The sequence below is a fragment of the Notolabrus celidotus genome, chromosome 2 (assembly GCF_009762535.1).
Source record: "Notolabrus celidotus isolate fNotCel1 chromosome 2, fNotCel1.pri, whole genome shotgun sequence".
Lineage (NCBI taxonomy): Eukaryota > Metazoa > Chordata > Actinopteri > Labriformes > Labridae > Notolabrus > Notolabrus celidotus.
Genome location: NC_048273.1, coordinates 35,237,192 through 35,256,159, shown reverse-complemented (window position 1 = coordinate 35,256,159; position 18,968 = coordinate 35,237,192). Strand labels below are relative to the sequence as shown.

At 40.2% G+C, this 18,968-nt stretch overlaps 1 protein-coding gene across 1 annotated transcript; it reads left to right on the top strand.

Annotated features, from left to right (window-relative positions):
- Nucleotides 1–265: 265 nt before the first annotated feature.
- hs2st1b (heparan sulfate 2-O-sulfotransferase 1b) lies at nucleotides 266–17,092 on the top strand. Its single transcript, XM_034711990.1, has 7 exons — nucleotides 266–874; nucleotides 7,260–7,498; nucleotides 13,245–13,330; nucleotides 13,739–13,877; nucleotides 13,963–14,060; nucleotides 16,104–16,261; nucleotides 16,442–17,092. Exons 1-7 carry the CDS (start codon nucleotides 751–753, stop codon nucleotides 16,666–16,668), a joined length of 1,071 nt encoding a protein of 356 aa, XP_034567881.1. The 5' UTR covers nucleotides 266–750; the 3' UTR covers nucleotides 16,669–17,092.
- Nucleotides 17,093–18,968: the final 1,876 nt, after the last annotated feature.

Below are 18,968 nucleotides of genomic sequence, written 5' to 3'. Positions count from 1 at the left end.
GCTGACTTCAAAGAAAAAGTAGTGAGTAACTAGAGCCCTAATAGAAATGTAGTGGAGTAAAAAGTAATACGTTCCCCAAAATAATATAGTACAGATACTCAAAAAATGATTTAAGTACTGTACTCAAGTAAATGTACTTTGTTACTGTCCACCACTGAATGTTAGGCAATGAAAAGCATGTTTACGACTCCTGTCCAGCAGGTGGCAATGTAACTGTTTAACGTTTGTTTGTGATCACTGTAAATCAACCAAAGAAGAAGAAGAAAAAAAAAAAACAGAGCGAAGAAGAAGATTTTACAGTAACAAGCCTTTACAGGCAGCTTCTTATTTCTCTGTAGTTTTGAGTCTCTTCTGAGGGTTTCTTCTCCTGCACCCTCGTGTTTAAAACATCCATGGAGGCTCGGGGACCCCGGATACTCCTGGTGGGGCTGGAGGGAAGCGAGACGCGGAGAGACCACCTCCTGAGGCGTTAGAGAAGACTAGCCTGTGCTTTACGTGTCGTTATAATGATAGTCAGCAGAGAGGCTAGCTAACGTCTGTCTGGCTCATGTTCAGGGCTGTCTGTTTACATGCTGAATATCTATTAATCTCATTGAACGACTTCATTGAGCATCTTGTTATTTTGGGTTGCTTGGCTTGATTTGTCGGTCACCAGCATTACGTTGTTGTGCCACATGAAGTAAAGCTCCTGTGCTGGATTAGCAGGCTAATCTGTTAGGTGTATCAGAGGATGGTTGATCTGGTTGTTTGATGGGGATTTTAAGGACCATGATGCCGCCGAAGATCCAGCTTTTGGCTGTTTTGGCGTTTGGAGTGTCGATGCTCTTTATTGAAAACCAGATCCAGAAACTGGAGGAGTCCAGAGCCAGACTCGGTAAGGACTCTAACTCTAACTTTGACACAACATTGTTAAATAAGTGTGTTGATGTAAATGTTGAAGAAGTCAATGTGTATTTATGAAGGAGCATTCATCAGATAGGTGAGTTCAAAGTGCTTCATACAGTTAGAACTAGCATTAGGAACAATACAAAATATAGACAAGACATAGAGCAAAAATACAACATTGTACACAATAGTTCAAACAAAATATCATTTAATAGTTTTTGGACATTACATTTAAAACAGACAACTCTTACTTACTTGTATATTCTAATATATTTCTTATGACTCCTTTTGGTTTAATGGTTAATGTATTCACTGTGCCTTTTTCTGAACAGCATGATTTCAGATGGTTTTTGCAATGACAAAATAATATTGTGACTAATCCCTGTATGAACATTTGCATTAAAGGTGACATATTTTGCTCTTTTTCATCAAAATATATTGGTCTAAGAGGTCCCCAAAACATGTCTCTAAAGTTTATGCTCAAAAAAACACTTTGAAATCAGATTTTGGTCTGCCTGTAAACCCCTCTTTTTCAGCCCTGCTCAGAACAGGCTGTTTTCTGTGTCTGTGCCTTTAAATGAGAATGAGCTCTCTGACCACGCCCCCTCAGGAAGTGGATGTGCCCTCGGCTGTCCAGCACGTTCATCTAATGTTTACATGTTGGCTGAATATACACTCTGCTCACAGATAGCGTTACTTCAACCCTCGAATCTGATCCAGAATCTGATCCTGACGGAGAGGCGCCTGCAGCAGGACCTTTCTGAACGATTGGTCACAGATTTAGTGTTTCTTGTTGTTTTATTTGTCAGTATGTAGACGTGTGTCTTGGTACACAGCTACGAACATGTAGCTATGTGGCTATGCTAACTAGCGCTAGCACTTATCCATGATAAATAAAAATCATCCACTGGATCTTCAAATCTGCAGACGTGGGGAGTAAAACCGACCTTTGTGTTTATTAAGACAGCCTACAACTAGCATGCCTCCTTCCTAAGCTCCTTGTTAGCACACATGTGTGCAGGTAATGAAAAACAGAGGAGGGGTTGAGTTGTATTTTATACAGTCTATGGGCTGAACAAGCTCCGAGCTCTGACTCCGTGACAGACCGGATATTGTTGTTACGTAACAAAAACACAGAAGTCTGAAACGGCTCGTTTCACACACAGAAAGGTGGAGAAATTAGAACAGGGACAGAATGGATTTTTTTCATTTTCGGGGGGTTTGTAGACATGCCAGGGAAACATATTTCAGGTAGAGAACCATTAAAAAGTCGATTTTGCATGATATGTCACCTTTAAAACCAAGCGGCAACCTCCGGTCGCAAACTATGAAGCCCATGCAGAAGTCTTATAAACTGCAGTTCATGGAGAATCCGCTTGAGGCTGGCTGCAGAAACACCAGAAACCACATACACACCAATTCAAAAAAGATGATCTTTACAGCAGAAATAAACATGTTTACAGCCTGGTTCAAAAAACAGCTTGGCCCTACGTAGCTTATCTCTCTATCGGCACACACTGTACGGGGGGTGAATTTTTTTTTCTAACACAACAGTTCAGAAGATATTAACCCCCCTTTTATGTTTTGGGTCAAATTTACCCATTTTAAAGTTAAAAAATAAAATAAAAATTGTCTTAAGTATTATTTTGCATTTCTAATGTCACAGAGGATGAAAGGCCAGTGGTATTCAGAGGTTCCTTCCATCTTAGGTAATATTTACCTTCGAAACCAGCTAAACACAGCATACAAATCTGGGCAGCATATGACAGAAGAGGTGTCTCTTTTTAATTTATCAACATCTCTACATAATAACAAAAAATTAAAAATGTAAAATAAAATTTAAAAAAATCTATGTCATGTAAAACTATTGTATTTATATTTAGGGCTTTTCAATGTACATTAAAAAAAGGTTTTACATGAATTTTAATGAAAAATGAGTGAGTTATTCTCATTGAACTATGATCTGTGAGAATTAAAGAACACCACTGCACTAAATATTGATTTAAAAGGTTAGTAATGGAGTTAATAATGAGATTTTAAAAATGTTTATTGGGATTTTTTGGGGTTCAGACACTTTTGGATCATTAAAGCCCCGGGTCAAGCTGACCCAGGAACATTATTGCTGTCCCTAAGAAACGAACATAACAGAAGATATTAAGATTCTGAGTTTTTGCCCAAATAAGGACATGACTGACTTGACTCCCGGACAGGAACACATAACTCTTGGCTAGGAGGCTCAAACCCCGCCTCTTTATGTCACACTATGCCTGGTTGAGTTCAGCATTTCCAATATGGCTGCCGCCGCCAATTGGCTTCAAACGGCGCTCAGGAACAGATGGGTGTCGTCATGGCTACTACGTCCATTATTTATACAGTCTATGATTACAACACAACAGTCTGAATTAATCGCAATGGATAAGAAAACTATTTATTGCAAACACTCACTCAACATGGTCACATTTTACCCTTTGGGTGGGGCCTGGAAAGCGAGCTACCTTCAGGTTAGTGGGTGCAGATGTGGCTTACACAATAATGGAGAACAGCAGATAGATACAGAAAGTCTGAACATGATAAAACTGAACAAGGCACAATGCTGATTTTTCCACATATTGGGGAGACCCATTGTAACATGCACTTGAACATGAATCATTTTGCTTTTCTTAAAACATCCTCATTGGTGGTCTCAGTTTTCTCAGCATCCTGCAGTGGGTCAATTTTAAAGCCAGTCAACTGAATAAATCAGGGTCGAATCTCCAGTGTTTTTATGTATTGGTACTTGTAGGGATGTTCTGAAGTTTCTAATTTCCTGGTCGTTTAAACGGAAAAGTAAATTTCAACTAAACAAAAAGTCCAAAAGTAAGAAAAAACTCAACACTGTAAACACAGGATCACAAAGCCGGTGACACAACATCAAATCTGTTGGCCAGGTGTGATTAACATAGACTGTATAATTAATGAATGTAGTATCTGTGAAGTCACCCATCTGTTTTTGAAGCCAGTCGTTGGTGGGTGCCATTACATTTTTCATTTAAAAGGACCATGCTTATTAAAGCTGCTGTGAGGAACTTTTGTTTCGTATCGATTCTGGCGCCCCCTTGTGGACAAAGTGATACCTCTTATCTCTTGTCCTATACATGCAAAAGTAGTGTTTTCAACAAAAGCCTCATCCTGCTGTCTTCAACAGTCAACTTTATCAGGCAATGTGATTATTTTCCATGAAAACAGTCAAATAAAGGCTGTTTCTGAAGCAGGATGTCCATCATCATGGTCTGACACCTACCCCCCCAGGGCGGTTTCAGGCATTAAAAATCACAACAGAGAAGGTGCCAGTGTTGCTGCTGATGGGCTTGTTTGCTATTGAAGGTTATAAAGAGGCATCAGTATCATTTTCAGTCTGTTTCTCAGTCAGTTCAAAACTCCTCACAGGGCCTTTAATTAACATTTTTGTAATTATGCCAGAATTAGCCAAAAGGCTAGTTTACATCTGTAGTCCCGTTCCAGATGTTAAAAAGGCTCCATGAAAAGATCAAGATTAAAAGAATAAATAAAATAAAACAAAGTAAGATTAAATTAAAATAAAAAGGCAGAGGAGAAACCAAAACACAAACAAAAAAAGACAAAAAGGAATGTACAAATAGCACCACATGATTAAAAATGAGTAAAAGCTACATAAAGGGATGGAATGACAGTCTTTGAGAAAGTCTCCATGGACATAATGGAGCAAGACAATTAAATCTCTGATCTAATTCAGTCTTTCAGGGAACAAGCTAATGTTAGCGTACTGCACAGATGCAGTTTTTTAAGTTTTAATCTTAGCAGGTATGAGACAGGCGACTTCCATATGTAGAGGTCTGTATTGTAGCTTTAGAGAATACATTTTATAATTAACATCAGGATAGAAAACAATGACTAACAGCATGCACATTGACTCTGTAATGCCTTTAAGAAAGGGAAATTAATTACACCAGGCCAAAAGAGCATCCATCTGCTTTCACATGCAGCGACAGAGTGACAAACATCCTGCAGACTCATGGCCTCTCATGGTGTCAGACACTGAAGGGCTGCTGCAGGATGTCTGCATTATATTGAGTGACACACAGCCGTTCAGAGAGACACTCACAAGGCCATTCCCATAATTGGCTTTAATTAACATTGCAGCAGAGAAAAGGAGAGGGAGACAACACTTTTAATTATGCCTCCTGTCAATGTTATCATCAAAGGCTTAATTACTAGTTTCAATGTTATTGTGTTTCTTGTTTTTCTTAATTAAGGCAAGCTAACAAGCTTCACCGGACTTAATTTCCAAACTGCTGCTTAATTTATACAACAGATGTACCTTTGTCTTTGTGTTCATTATTGTGTTAGTGGCCTCACACCTGCTGTGCTTGTTTGGAAATGAGAAAAACAACAAGCAGCAACTAACTTTCAGCTCATTGAAATATAGACAGCAGATAATGCTGGCTTCGTTGATCCTCTTTTTAAAGGTAAACGTGTGATCTGTGATTCTGAACATCACAGCAGCATGCTGTGTAGTCCATTTAAACCACCAGCTGAGACCCAAGGTCCACTTGAATCTGTCAGCTGAGTCCCTGCACCTTTTTTTTTTATGAGCTGCAACATTGTTTTCATGCAACAGTCCGATTGATGAGAGGATCTGTTTTCGCCTTAACATAGATTCTGAATCTCAAGCGTAACAAACTCTCCTGTCTTCAGAATCAGAATCAGAAATACTTTATTTATCCCAGCGAAGGAATTTCGGTCCTTACAGAGCTCTTATAAACAGTATGAAAAAAAAGGCAAATTATTAATAGAAGGAGTAAAATAAGATTTAAATATGAATAAGATGAAATAAAATAACCAAAGAAATAAAATAAAACAATAATTAAGAAAAAGAAGCTCAGGATTGTTAGAATGATCTGTAAAAGATAATGATAATACTCGTCTTATGAACACATGGATTTAAGTTCTCCGTCGCCTCGAGGGATTTCCGTCATTTGGAAAATGAGAGGGGGAAAAAAACTCCATGTTTGCTTTGTTGTGGTCCCATTAAGGCTATCCTATTAAACTGACACTGCCTTCAACAAATACAGCTAGCCAGAGCCATTGTTTCAACCAATCAGAGGCAAAACAGGGCAGGTCATGTGCCAATGCGCGATGGGCCCGGGTGTGAGGATGCTTATTTTGCAGGATCATCAGAACCTGGTGAAATTTAACACGGGTGGAATGGTCTAACGTAATATGTGGAAATCATACAGGGTGTGCCGATCGAGAAATGAGCTATCCAGACAACACTTGTCTTTTGTACCAGAATAACATGTAAACATGTTTATTTCTGCTGTAAAGATCAGCTTTTTTCAATTGGTGTGTATGTGGTGTCTGGTACTTCCGGAGCCAGCCTCAGGCAGATCCTTGATGAACTGCAGTTTTTAGCAATTCCGCATTGGACTCATATTTTTAGACCAGAGGTTGCCGCTTGGTTTTATCCCTCCGTAGTCTCCCGGGCATTAGGACCATGGGACGCCCGGAGCAGCGGAGGCTGAAGTGTAGTATGTGCACGCAGAGGAGCTCGGCTCTGGCAGTCAGAAGGAGCCGTTTGGCTAAACTCTGAGCTGTTTGAGGAAAGTTAGTGAACCGGTCCTGGGGATAGGTAGTGAACCGGACCGGTCCTAGGGAAATGAGCAGAGCATGTGTGGGACTGCTTTAACCACTCGGCCGTGGCTCAACTGAACCATTTCCCAAAGTTTCCCCAAATCCCCCGCACTTAGGGAAATAGAAGACACAAGGGGGGCAACACTGAGGGGAGCTGGCTGAGACGTCAGGAGACGGTCTGAGCAGGAGTGGGGTAGTTTTGTTGAACATGTGTGTAGTGACTCAGTGTTTTATTTCTGATTGGTTAGATATTAATTTCTTCATAAATATCCAAGTTAACTCTGCCTTCTTTATCCTAGCCTTAGAGCGGTATCAAAAACTTAACCCATAATACTTCAAAAATTGATTAAAGTTCAGTTCCAATATTTTAGATATATAATAGTTTGTAGATGTGACTATAGGTAGAAGGTTATTTGTTGATTTGGGTTACCAGAGGCTTTAAAGGATGATTTGTAGAGCTGAATCATCTGCAGAGGTGTCCTGACACCTGAACAAAGTAGTTTCACATTATCAGACAGAGTCCCTGGTTTGGCTACAAGGGCTGTGAGGTGAACTGCCTCTAACTTTGACTCACAGCCGACAAAAATGTTCATCTTGCGATCCTGTAATATAATAGAAGTCAACGGACAAGTTTTGCACTCTTCGCAACAGCCAAATCTGACTAAACTGACAACACTCTTAATAAGGTACAGCTCTAATAAATATCCTACTTCCTGTTCTCACAGAGCGCACCATTGCCAGACACGAGGTAGCTGAAGTAGAGCAGCGTCACAGTGAGGATACTGGCCGTGAACCGTCCCAGCTAACAGAAAAAGACGACATGGTCATCATCTACAACAGAGTCCCTAAGACGGCCAGCACCTCCTTCACCAACATCGCCTACGACCTGTGTGGGAAGAACCGCTTCCACGTCCTGCACATCAACACAACCAAAAACAATCCCGTCATGTCTCTACAGGACCAGGTGAGACCATCAACCCCGGCACTGTTCCAACACGATCATCATCATCAACGTCAATCTTTAATTAAAACATTTCTACTTCACTTTTCTTCACACATTTGCAGCCAATAAAAGCTGCTTGAGTGAAACTTGACACCACCTCTACCACAGGCCCATTTCTGTCATAATCCCAACAATAGAGAGCTCCATACAACAAAGAACAAAGATAGAAGAGTCTTTTTGTTGGTACAACAGAAGCTCGGCTTATGACAGGCTTGTGGGCGCTTTGATCGTCAAAACTCCAACTCTGGAATTAAAAATAGGCTATTGTTGTGGCCACAGTTGTAACATGAAGCATTTTCACATGAATCTGCCTTTAATACTTTGAAATGTTAAATACATAAAGGCCTGGAGTGCTGCTCTATTAACAGGCCTCACATGTGCGCCGTGTTGAACTTCACCAGCAGTGTTTGTTTGTGAAGTCTCAGATATAAATTCTGTGTCTGTGCTGTCGTGAACAACATCTGATGTTGTTCTAATCTGTTGACTTGTGTAGAAGAATAAACAGAACAAAGGGTAGAAATATAACAGTGATGCATTCCCTTCTAATGTCTATCAAATGCTGCATTACTTAAAGATTACATAGCCTGTAAGCAAACCAATAATGTTTGCTGTGTTGCTGCATTTTATACAAAGTTATGTGTACAAGTCATTTGTCAGAGAGGGGGCTTTAATTCACTAGAAATTAATTTTCATTTGGAAGTCAAAAAAGGGAAGTTATGTAATAAAAATGGAGATCTGGTGCTTTATAGGAAAGAAACTAAAAGACAATAATAGAGAAATGTGAAGAAGACAATGAAAAATAATAGATGCAGAGAGGTGGCAGCAAAAAGAAATGACAGAAAGGAAGATAAAAATGGTTAAGACAAGAGGTTAAGAGACAAAAATGTTGGAAGACTAAAAACAACAAAATGTAAAAGATCAGAAATATGAAAATAGAAAAGGATAAAAATACAAACGGGCGCGGACTTGGCCTAATGGTTAAATTGCGGGCCCATGTAGTGGGTTGCCAGGGTTCGACCCCAGCCTACGACCTCCTTCCCACATGTCATCCCCCACTGTCTCCCGGTTTCCTCCACTGTCCTCTCCTCTATAAATAAAGGTGTAAAAGCCCCACCAAAAAAAAAACAACAACAAAAAAATATATATATAATATAAAATATATATTGGTCTAAGAGGTCCCCAAAACATGTCTTTAAAGTTTATGCTCAAAAAACACTTTGAAATCAGATTTTGGCATGCCTGAAAAGCCCTCTTCTTCAGCCCTCCTCAGAACAATCTGTTTTCTCTCTGACCACGCCCCCTCAGGAAGTGGATGCGGCCTCCGCTCTCCAGCACGTTGATCTAATGTTTACATGTTGGCTGAATATACACTCTGCTCACAGATCACGTTACTTCAACCCTCTGAATCTGATCCAGAATCTGATCCTGACGGAGAGGCGCCTGCAACAGGACCTTTCTGAACGATTGGTCACAGATTTAGTGTTTCTTGTTGTTTTATTTATCAGTATGTAGACGTGTGTCTTGGTACACAGCTACGAACATGTTAGCTATGTGGCTATGCTAACTAGCGCTAGCACTTATCCATGATAAATAAAAATCATCCACTAGATCTTCAAATCTGCAGACGTGGGGAGTAAAACCGACCTTTGTGTTTAGTAAGACAGCCTACAACTAGCATGCCTCCCTCCTAAGCTCCTTGTTAGCACACGTGTGTGCAGGTAATGAAAAACAGAGGAGGGGTTGAGTTTATACAGTCTATGGGCTGAACAAGCTCCGAGCTCTGACTCCGTGATAGACCGGATATTGTTGTGACGTAACAAAAACACAGAAGTTTGAAACGGCTCGTTTCACACACATTTACAGAAAGGTGGAGAAATCAGAACAGGGGCAGAATGGATTTTGTTCATTTTCGGGGGGTTTGTAGACAAGCCAGGGACACATATTTCAGGTAGAAAACTGTTAAAAAGTCAGTTTTGCATGATATGTCACCTTTAAAAAAATAAATAAAAATAAATAATAATAATAATAATAATAATAATAATAATAATAACAAAACCCTGCCAGTGATACTGCCTGACAAATAATAAAATCATATGGATTAAAACACACTCAGGTGACATCTGCTGTAAAATCACATTGACAAAAATGTGTTTCAAAAGAGATTTAAAAGAGGATAAGGAAGTGTCCAATCTGATCTCCTCGGGAAGGTTGTTTTAGAGGGTCGGAGCTCTCACAGAAAAGGCCCGGTCACCTTTGGTCCTCAGCCTCGACTGTGGGACTGCGAACAGAGCCTTGGCGGAGGACCTCAGGGTACAACTGGGCACACATGGGGTGGGGAGATCAGATATGTACTGTGGTGCGAGTCTAGAGCCTGCTTTAAAAGTAAAATCTTAAAATCAATTCTAAAATCTATTGGAAGCCAATGAAGGGAAGCTGAAACAGGAGTGATGTGGTCTCTCTTTTTGGCTCTTGTGAGGATTCAGGCTGCTTCATTTCAGACTAGCTGTAACTTGTTTAGACATGTATACAACGAGTTACAGTAGTCCAAACAGAAGGATATAAAAGCATGAATGACTGTCTCAAGGTTTTTTCTGGATAAAAATGGCCTCATTTTGGAGAGTCTGCTTAGCTGCATAAAAACTAGTCTGCCCCACTAGGTTTACATGCTGGTTCAGGCTGAGGTTCTCGTCAAAGATGACACCTAGATTTTTGCACCTGACAGCAATATTATTAGACAGGGGGCCATTCCTGGTGAACCAGGGCCGATGATCATCACCTCAGTTTTTTCTAGGTTCAGCTGCAGGAAATTTTGCAACATCCAGCATGTTAAATCTGGGTTGCAGTTATTCAGTGTGTTTAAAACTTTAAAATCATTGGGATTAAGAGACAGGTACAGTTGGGTATCATCCGCATATGAGTTAAAGCTCACATTGTGGCTGCGGATGATGTGTCCAAGGGGTCATTTTGGCTTTATTAATTCGTATTATGGCACAGAAAGGTAAAGAATCACAGTTATGTTTCTTACTGTGAAGAATCAGCCTGATGAAGTCTTGTCCCCAGTCCGTGTAAGACTGTGTGATATCAGATTGTGTAATGAATGCCTGATGAATCAGACGGTTAAGATGTAAATCAAACAAAGAAGCTCATTCAAGCAGAGACGTGTCATCAGCTCCCGTCAGTCAGATGCACTTATGTTATGAGATTGTAGTAAATTACATGGGCACTGAACAGAGATGAGAGTGCTACACGTTGATCCTGCAGAACAAGTTTGCAGTTAATGCACAGCAGCATTAGCATTATGCTAGCTTGACATGAGTATGAAAACAGGGCAGGCAGAGACGTATGTTGGTTTGAATTGTTCATTCTGTTTACATCCAGGCAGCAATAAAAGGATCTAATGCTGTTTAAAAAAAAAAGGAAAGGTTCTGCAACCTGTAGCTGTCGCCAACAGTAACAAACCCATCAATGAATAGGTGTGCACACGCCTAGGTGTGAACTCTCTGCCCTGCACTCACTTTGCATAACCAGACTCTTCCTCAAGTTGTACGAACAGCAAGAAGAGGAAGCTTGACATGGGGAGAACATTGTGCCTCCTGGTCCTCTGGCCCTCAGCAGTCTGGTCTGCTGCTTTAAATCATAGATCAGTTGGACTGAGCTCACGTGACTGACTTTGCTCTGTTGAATTAGAGTTGTTGTCCTGCTGTAGTGTTACAGAATTAGTGGTTCAAAGTATTCAAAGTCTTTTAACTGACTTCTGAAGTTTGAACTTTTTATTTTCTTATTGGTTCATGCGTACAATTATATGCCCAGACCGTATGGGCTTACAAGACATCATAAATTTGTGCAGTCCAGGGTCAGAGCGCACAGCATGATCATTCCTTGTAAGGAAACTGAGGAAGAAAATTTTAACAGAATAGAAAATACAAATCAAAATGAAAATGCATACTACTTAAAAAGACTATCTTGTCTTCTTTTCCAGGCTTTTGAGACAAAGTTTAAACACGTCAAAACTAAACAACCATTGTAGATTTTGCACATCTGTCCACCTCAATATGTCAGGCTTTTTACAGGCAATTTATTGAAACAATATCTCTCAGAGGTAGGGATGTAAATTTCAAGTACTTTCAGTGATCGATCTTTGGAAATATTAACGATCAATTATCTATTAATCATTAAAAAACACGTAAACGTTTTCCATGTCAAAAACGATGCCAAATGCGTTTTTTCCGCTGAATCAAATTTTCCTTCAGTGTCCTTCAGACTGACCTTATTAAAACACGAGACTCTGCAGATCAGGTTTGCTGGTGTAATCAGTAGTGTTACGTGTTGAAGCATCGTTGTTGGTCAGCCTTAACATCTTTTCATTGTAGGCTGCATCATAGTCTCTGGAGTGGCAGACCTACTGACCTTTGAACTGATCTGAACAGACTCAGAATCAGAGAGGTACAAAGCAAAATCATTGGTCTACCCTTTTTCAGAGTGTGGTAAAGAAACTGCACACATATTGTTCGACATCTAGGAAACCAGAACAGTAGAGTACTGACTCCCCTGGTCTGAGTCCTATGTTTGTTAGACCCTGTGTGCATGTTTGAAAAGCTCCAGAGAAGAAGGGTGGCATCAGCACATAATACTGCCTGTTCCACTGGCTGCTTTTGTACGTCTATCAGTGCAGCTCAGGACACATAGTGTGAATGCCTCAAAGCTAAACTGGTGTTATTTCTGGCTGTTGGTGCCAAGGTAATATCCTGTCTGCTGTCTCACAACAGGCCGCCCCCTCCACCCTGCGAACAGTCTGCACAGGGTGAAAGAATCAGTCAGCTGGCACATTTCTCCACAGGAACATTCAGATTTGTATCCAGTAATAGCATTTAGCCCGGTCAAAGCTGGTCCGTATGATTGAGTTTGGTTTTACTCCCTCAAACCGCAGAGCGAGTGTCTAAGATAACAGAATTAAAGAAAGATGTTGTGCTGGTTGAGTTATTAAGAACCAAAAGAACATCAGGTGGTTTGATCCCAGCTCATTAACATGTCCACCTTTATTGCAAAGTAAGAGTTACAGCACTGAGACATTTAATAAATTGGAGTGGTGTGATTTGTGTTTCATACTTCTGGCTACAGGCGAAATTTCCACTGCAGGGAAAAAAAAGCGCCACGTCCTCACTTTTCATGTTTTTACCTGCCCAGTTTTTACAGCTTCATTCAGATATCCTTTCTGAAATCTCTCCTGTCACTGTGATCAGAGTGAACGCTCCTGATTCAAACGTTTCCTGGCCTCAGCTTTGCCTAAAGGCTTCATACAGTCACCTCCTAACTCTGTGATGGAAGTAAAGACTACAGTACAGGAAAGAGACTTAATGTTACAATCATTTGTTTTTGGATCCCATTGCATACATAGTGCATGGTCGTCTGGTCTGGGGTTCTTATGCTTTCCTGAAATTAGAATAAAAGATGAGAATATAAAGTGAAAATCAAAAAGCCAAAAATGTGCTCCACAGTGTGTTTTCTCTTTACGTTATGATATACTCAGCAAACATTTGTGTAACCATTCTTTGGTACCTTGATGACGTGTTTTTCATTTGTGAATCTCACTGCATCATGTTCTTCTTTTTTCATTAGCATTAACACTGAACACTGAACAGTGGATGTTGTTTTCCACTTGCTGGAGTTTTCTGGGTCTTTAATCAGTCTCCATTATCTGTGTCTACAGGTGCGCTTTGTCCGGAACGTCACCTCATGGAGAGAGATGAAGCCTGGCTTCTACCACGGACACGTAGCTTATCTGGACTTTTCAAAGTAAAGCTCTTTCTTCACCTGTGATACCATTAATATCCAGATTAGTTACAAACAGCTAGCAGATAAGGTGTGGTCATACATTGATTTCTAACAGGTGCTTCAGTGTTGATTAATAGCATTGTTGTGCTTATCTCACCTGACAAGACTGTTCAAGGGCTAATTAACGTGATGCTGTAAGTGTTTATCACACGCTGTTAGCTTACACTCCTTCTGATGCTGCCACATGAGTGTTTTATTAGTGAAACAAATTATCTTAATAGTTTTTAGACCTTCAACTGTGGCAGCTTGAAGGTCTAAAAACTATTAAGATAATTGGTCTGAAGTCTGCTGGACATGAATGTAGTCCTGATCTGTCTGCTTAATTCAAACAGAGTATTAGAAAAGTGCTTTCTTCTTCTTCTTCTTCAGATATAGTGCAAAGAGTAAGCCGATGTACATAAACGTGGTGCGGGACCCCATCGAGCGCCTGGTGTCATACTACTACTTCTTACGTTTCGGAGACGACTACAGACCCGGCCTACGACGAAGAAAACAAGGAGACAAGAAGGTGTGTATCTTATCTACAGTCTCATACTCTTAACTGTTCGACTGCACATGAACACATGAAAACAACTTCTGTGGTTGTCTTTCAGACCTTCGATGAGTGTGTGTCATCAGGAGGGTCCGACTGCGCTCCTGAGAAACTCTGGCTGCAGATCCCGTTCTTCTGTGGACACCATTCAGAGTGCTGGTGAGTGGGCTGCACCGGATCCATCAGAGGCCTCATTACGAGCATGTCTCAATCTGTGCAAGTGCTTGGATTGTTTTTGTAATTGACAGATCACAGCATACTTGGAATAAATTACAGTTAACTTTTTTGTTAACAAGGCACACCAAGTAAAAAAATATTAAAATATTGAAATATCAATCAGTTATGTTATGTGTACCACTAGTGTTACTTTTAGTCTGTTACGTCATTTTTTCACGAAACTATTTTAAGTTTGGTTTCTTCACAACAGAAAAACAAACATTTTAGAAAGCATCAATGTTCACTTTTTAGATAAGTATGAGAATGTGTGTATGTATATACAGTCATGGCCAAAAGTTTTGAGAATGACACAAATATTACATTTTCACAAAGTCTGCTGCTTCAGGGTTTTTAGGTGTTTTTGTCAGATGTTTCTATGGTATAATGAAATACAATTAGAAGCATTTCATAAGTATCAAAAGCTTTTATTGAGAATTACACAGAATTCATGCAATAAGTCAATATTTGCAGTGTTGACCCTTCTTTTTCAAGTCCTCTGCAATTCTCCCTGGCATGCTGTCAATCAACTTCTGGACCAAATCCTGACTGATGGCAGTCCATTCTTGCATAATCAATGCTTGGAGTTTGTCAGAATTTGTGGGTTTTTGATTGTCCACCTGCCTCCTGAGGATTGACCACAAGTTCTCAAAGGGATTAAGATCTGGGGAGTTTCCTGGCCAAGAGCCCAAAATCTTAATGTTTTGTTCCCCGGGCCATTTTGTTCTGACTTTTGCTTTATGGTAAGGTGCTCCATCATGCTGGAAAAGGCATTCTTCATCACCAAACTGCCCTTGGATGGTTGGGAGAAGTTGCTCCCGGAGGACGTTCTGGTACCATTCTTTATTCATGGCTGTGATTTTAGGCAAGATTGTGAGAGAGCCCACTCCCTTGACCGAAAAGCAACCCCACACATGAATGGTCTCAGGATGCTTCACTGTTGGCAAGAGACAGGACTGATGGTAGCGCTCACCTCGTCTTCTCCGAACAAGCCTTCCTCCAGATGCCCCAAACAATGGGAAAGGGGATTCATCAGAGAAAATGACTTTACCCCAGTCCTCAGCAGTCCAGTCCCTGTACCTTCTGCAGAATATCAGTCTGTCCCTGATGTTTTCACCGGAGAGAAGTGGCTTCTTTGCTGCCCTCCTTGACACCAGGCCTTCCTCCAAAAGTCTTCGCCTCACTGTGCGTGCAGATGCACTCACACCTGCCTGCTGCCATTCCTGAGCAAGCTCTGCACTGGTGGTGGCCCGATCCCGCAGCTGTAACACCTTCAGGAGATGGTCCTGGCGCTTGCTGGACTTTCTTGGGCGCCCTGGAGCCTGTTTGGCAACAATTGAACCTCTCTCCTTGAAGTTCTTGATAATTCGATAGACGGTTGACTGAGGTGTAATCTTACTCGCTGCTATAAACTTCCCTGTTAGGCCCTTTTTGTGCAATGCAATGATGGCTGCATGTGTTTCCTTGCAGGTAACCATGGCTAACAGATGAGGAACAATGGTGTCATGCACCATCTTCCTTTTAAAGTGTCCAGTCACTCAATCATGACAGATTGATCGCCAGCCTTGTCCTCATCAACACCCACACCTGTGTTAATGTGTGTGACACCTGTGTGTCATTGAAATGATGTTAGCTGGTCCTTTTGTGGCAGGGCTGAAATGCAGTGGAAATGTGTTTTTGGTGATAAAGTTCATTTTCAAGGCAAAGAGGGACTTTGCAATTAATTGCAGTTGAGCTGATCACTCCTCATAACATTCTGGAGTATATGCAAATTGCCATTATAAAAACTGAAACAGCAGACTTTGTGAAAATTAATAGTTGTGTCATTCTCAAGACTTTTAGCCATGACTGTAGTTTAGCACTTCAGCACTTAGTGACTATAATGGAGCGTTCGTCTTCAGAGGAAAATCCCTGAAGCCTCCATCTGAGCACACACAGTATAAATACACACTGATTGATCTGATTGGTTCCATGTGCTGTTTGGTGCAGGAATGTCGGCAGTAGATGGGCCCTGGAGCAGGCCAAGTACAACCTGGTGAACGAATACCTGCTGGTTGGACTCACTGAGGAGCTGGAGGACTTCATCATGATCCTGGAGGCGGCTCTGCCACGCTTCTTCAAGGGAGCCACAGATCTCTACAGAACAGGTACACGCACAAAACACACCCGTACAGTCATCCGTTCATACTCCATCATTTTTGAAGGAACATATTTTTCTGCTTGTGGTGTCTTGGTGAGCTCTGCAGGCAGTTAAATAATGTGAAATATTTATGTGTCTGAGGTTGTCTAGACTGACAGACTCATTAAAGCCTCTGATGTTTCTCCAGGAAAGAAGTCCCATCTGCGCAAGACCACCGAAAAGAAGCCCCCAACCAAAGAGACAATAACCAAGCTGCAGCAGTCCAACATCTGGAAGATTGAAAATGAGTTTTATGAGTTTGCACTCGAACAGTTTCAGTTTGTGCGGGCTCACGCCGTCAGGGAAAAGGATGGGGAACTTTTTGTCCTGGCCCAGAGCTTCTTCTATGAAAAGATTTACCCAAAAGTGAACTGAAAGTGCAGCTGGAGGACTGAGAGTGACTGCACAGGGACTTACTCAAAGTCATTTACACTGGGAGGAAAACACACAGAAACTCATCAAGTGATGCTGGTGGATGATTTTTCTGGGATTCAGATTTCGAGCTTGTTACAGTACAGAAAATCCCTTTCAGACTGTACGGTGGAATTTTTATGAGGAATGTGTCCATTTTTTTTTTTCTTGCTGGTGCAGCTGTTGAGAAGACTTAACAAGGATAAACTGTCAATCTAAATGCTGAGGAGCGATCTAAGCCCACAGAGGGTGAAATAGCTTCTGAATGTGTCTAAAGGCCCAAACAGAAGCAGCCTTTAATTTATCATCTTCTGTCTTTGATTTCGGGTATGGACCTTTCAAAATAAAAGTATGAAACTTCATGAAGCTTCTCAAGTTTAAAACCATATTCAGATATTTTTTTATTCTCTCCACTTGAACGAATATAATCCGAGAAATCTGTTATCTTTTCCATGTTTTGCACACGACATTCTAGATGCACAGTTTCTTGTTTACAAGTTTCAGAACATAAATCTGTTAAACGACTAAAGAATCAGAGCTGCATTTGTACATAGTGTTTGAATATGCAGTGACCATGTTCAAGGACCAAACAGTAGCAGAAGATATTAGATTGGACCATTGCATCCTTTGGTGCGTGACATAATTTTTTAACCCACTGAGATGTTCTCAATTTTAGACATGTTAATGTATCATATCAGTATTTTATCACAGAGAGAGAGCATCTTTTATATGACGGAGAGACAATGTTTTACTCTGTTAAAGGACCACAGATGGAGAGGAGGAGGGACTAATCAAAGAGGAGTAAATGTTAGGTTTACAGGGTTTACCAGAGCTTCGACTTGGCCACAGGGTCCTTTATGATGTAGGGAGACAGCCAGAGGTAAGAGGTTGAATTGATAGTGCCTTTATTAGAACATTTATTGTTTTTCTCAGTCATTTTCCAGTGACCACACATTCATGTATTCTCTTTCATGTCTGTATTTTTATGAACTGCAGTTCATGTTTCTTTTCTGTTTCACCCTTAATCCATTAACAAAACTTTAACACATAAATGAAAATGACTTGCCTCATTTTATGCTTCCTGTTTTCACTACAAAGAGTTGTTGATAGTAGTTTGTGTTTATTTATATGTCTTGTATCTTCTAATAGACACTGATAAACAAGAAGTGGCTTGGAACCTCTATAAACTGGTGATCAATCAATCAATCAATCAGACTTTATTTATAAAGCTCTTTTCATACAATGACATTGTAACACAAAGTGCTGTACAAGAAAAACAACTTAAAATAGAATAAATGAAGAAAAAGATCCCACCCCCAGCCCCTACCCAAAACCCACCCCACAATCCTAAGCTTAACACAATATATGCAACAATAGTAATAATCAGAATCAGAATCAGAATTAGCTTTATTGGCCAGGTATGCTTGAACACACAAGGAATTTGACTTAGGTAAACTGTGCTCTCTTTGTACAAGGCATAAGAATAAGGAATACAAATAAAAATAATAACAATAACATCAGCGATAAATACAAAAGAACAACAAATAGGCATGACTATTATGTACAGGCTAAAAAATATGATAAAAGTGCAGTAGTGCAGTAGTGAGTAGCAGCAATAGAGAGTAGCAGTATAAAGAAAATGAATAAATAAGTAAAAAAGAAGTTGCTGAATGAACTGAGGAAACACTCTCATGGTATCTTAATGAGGAAACACTGGAGGTAAAATAAGATGTTAAAACTCAACACAGGAAATTCAAATCACCAAAATAAAATACATTTCTAAGATAATAAAACACTAAAATATTAAACCATTAAAGGAAAAAAGATGCTATACTTAAAAAATAAAATGAACAAGTACATAAATAAATAATAGAGAAAAAAAGTGACACAATTTGAACTAGATAATAAATAAATAAATAAAACTGTTAAAAAGAATGAAACTCAGTTAAAAGCGAGACCCAAAACGTAGGTCTTGAGTTTGCTTTTTAAAATGTTGATGCTCTGTGCAGCCCTCAGATCTTCAGGAAGGCTTTTCCACAGGCGTTGGCCGTGATGATAAAAAGCTGCCTCAACGTGAGTCTCTGTTCTTACTTCTGGTACCATCAAAAGTCCACTACCTGAAGACCTGAGGGCTCTCACTGGCTCATATGATAAAAGCAAATCTGATAAATAAGAAGGAGCAAGACCATGAAGAGATTTAAAAAGCTGTGAAATAATCTTAAAGTATGTTCTAAAAGATCTATTCTGATGTGTAGGTTTCTGGC

What these genes read in the sequence shown, in the direction of transcription:
- hs2st1b (XM_034711990.1), top strand. Translation starts at nt 751, where the DNA reads ATGGGGATTTTAAGGACCATGATGCCGCCGAAGATCCAGCTTTTGGCT. An exon ending in GCTTATCTGGACTTTTCAAA is followed by an intron (nt 13,331 to 13,738) that starts GTAAAGCTCTTT and finishes CTTCTTCTTCAG; the next exon opens with ATATAGTGCAAAGAGTAAGC. An exon ending in CACAGATCTCTACAGAACAG is followed by an intron (nt 16,262 to 16,441) that starts GTACACGCACAA and finishes ATGTTTCTCCAG; the next exon opens with GAAAGAAGTCCCATCTGCGC.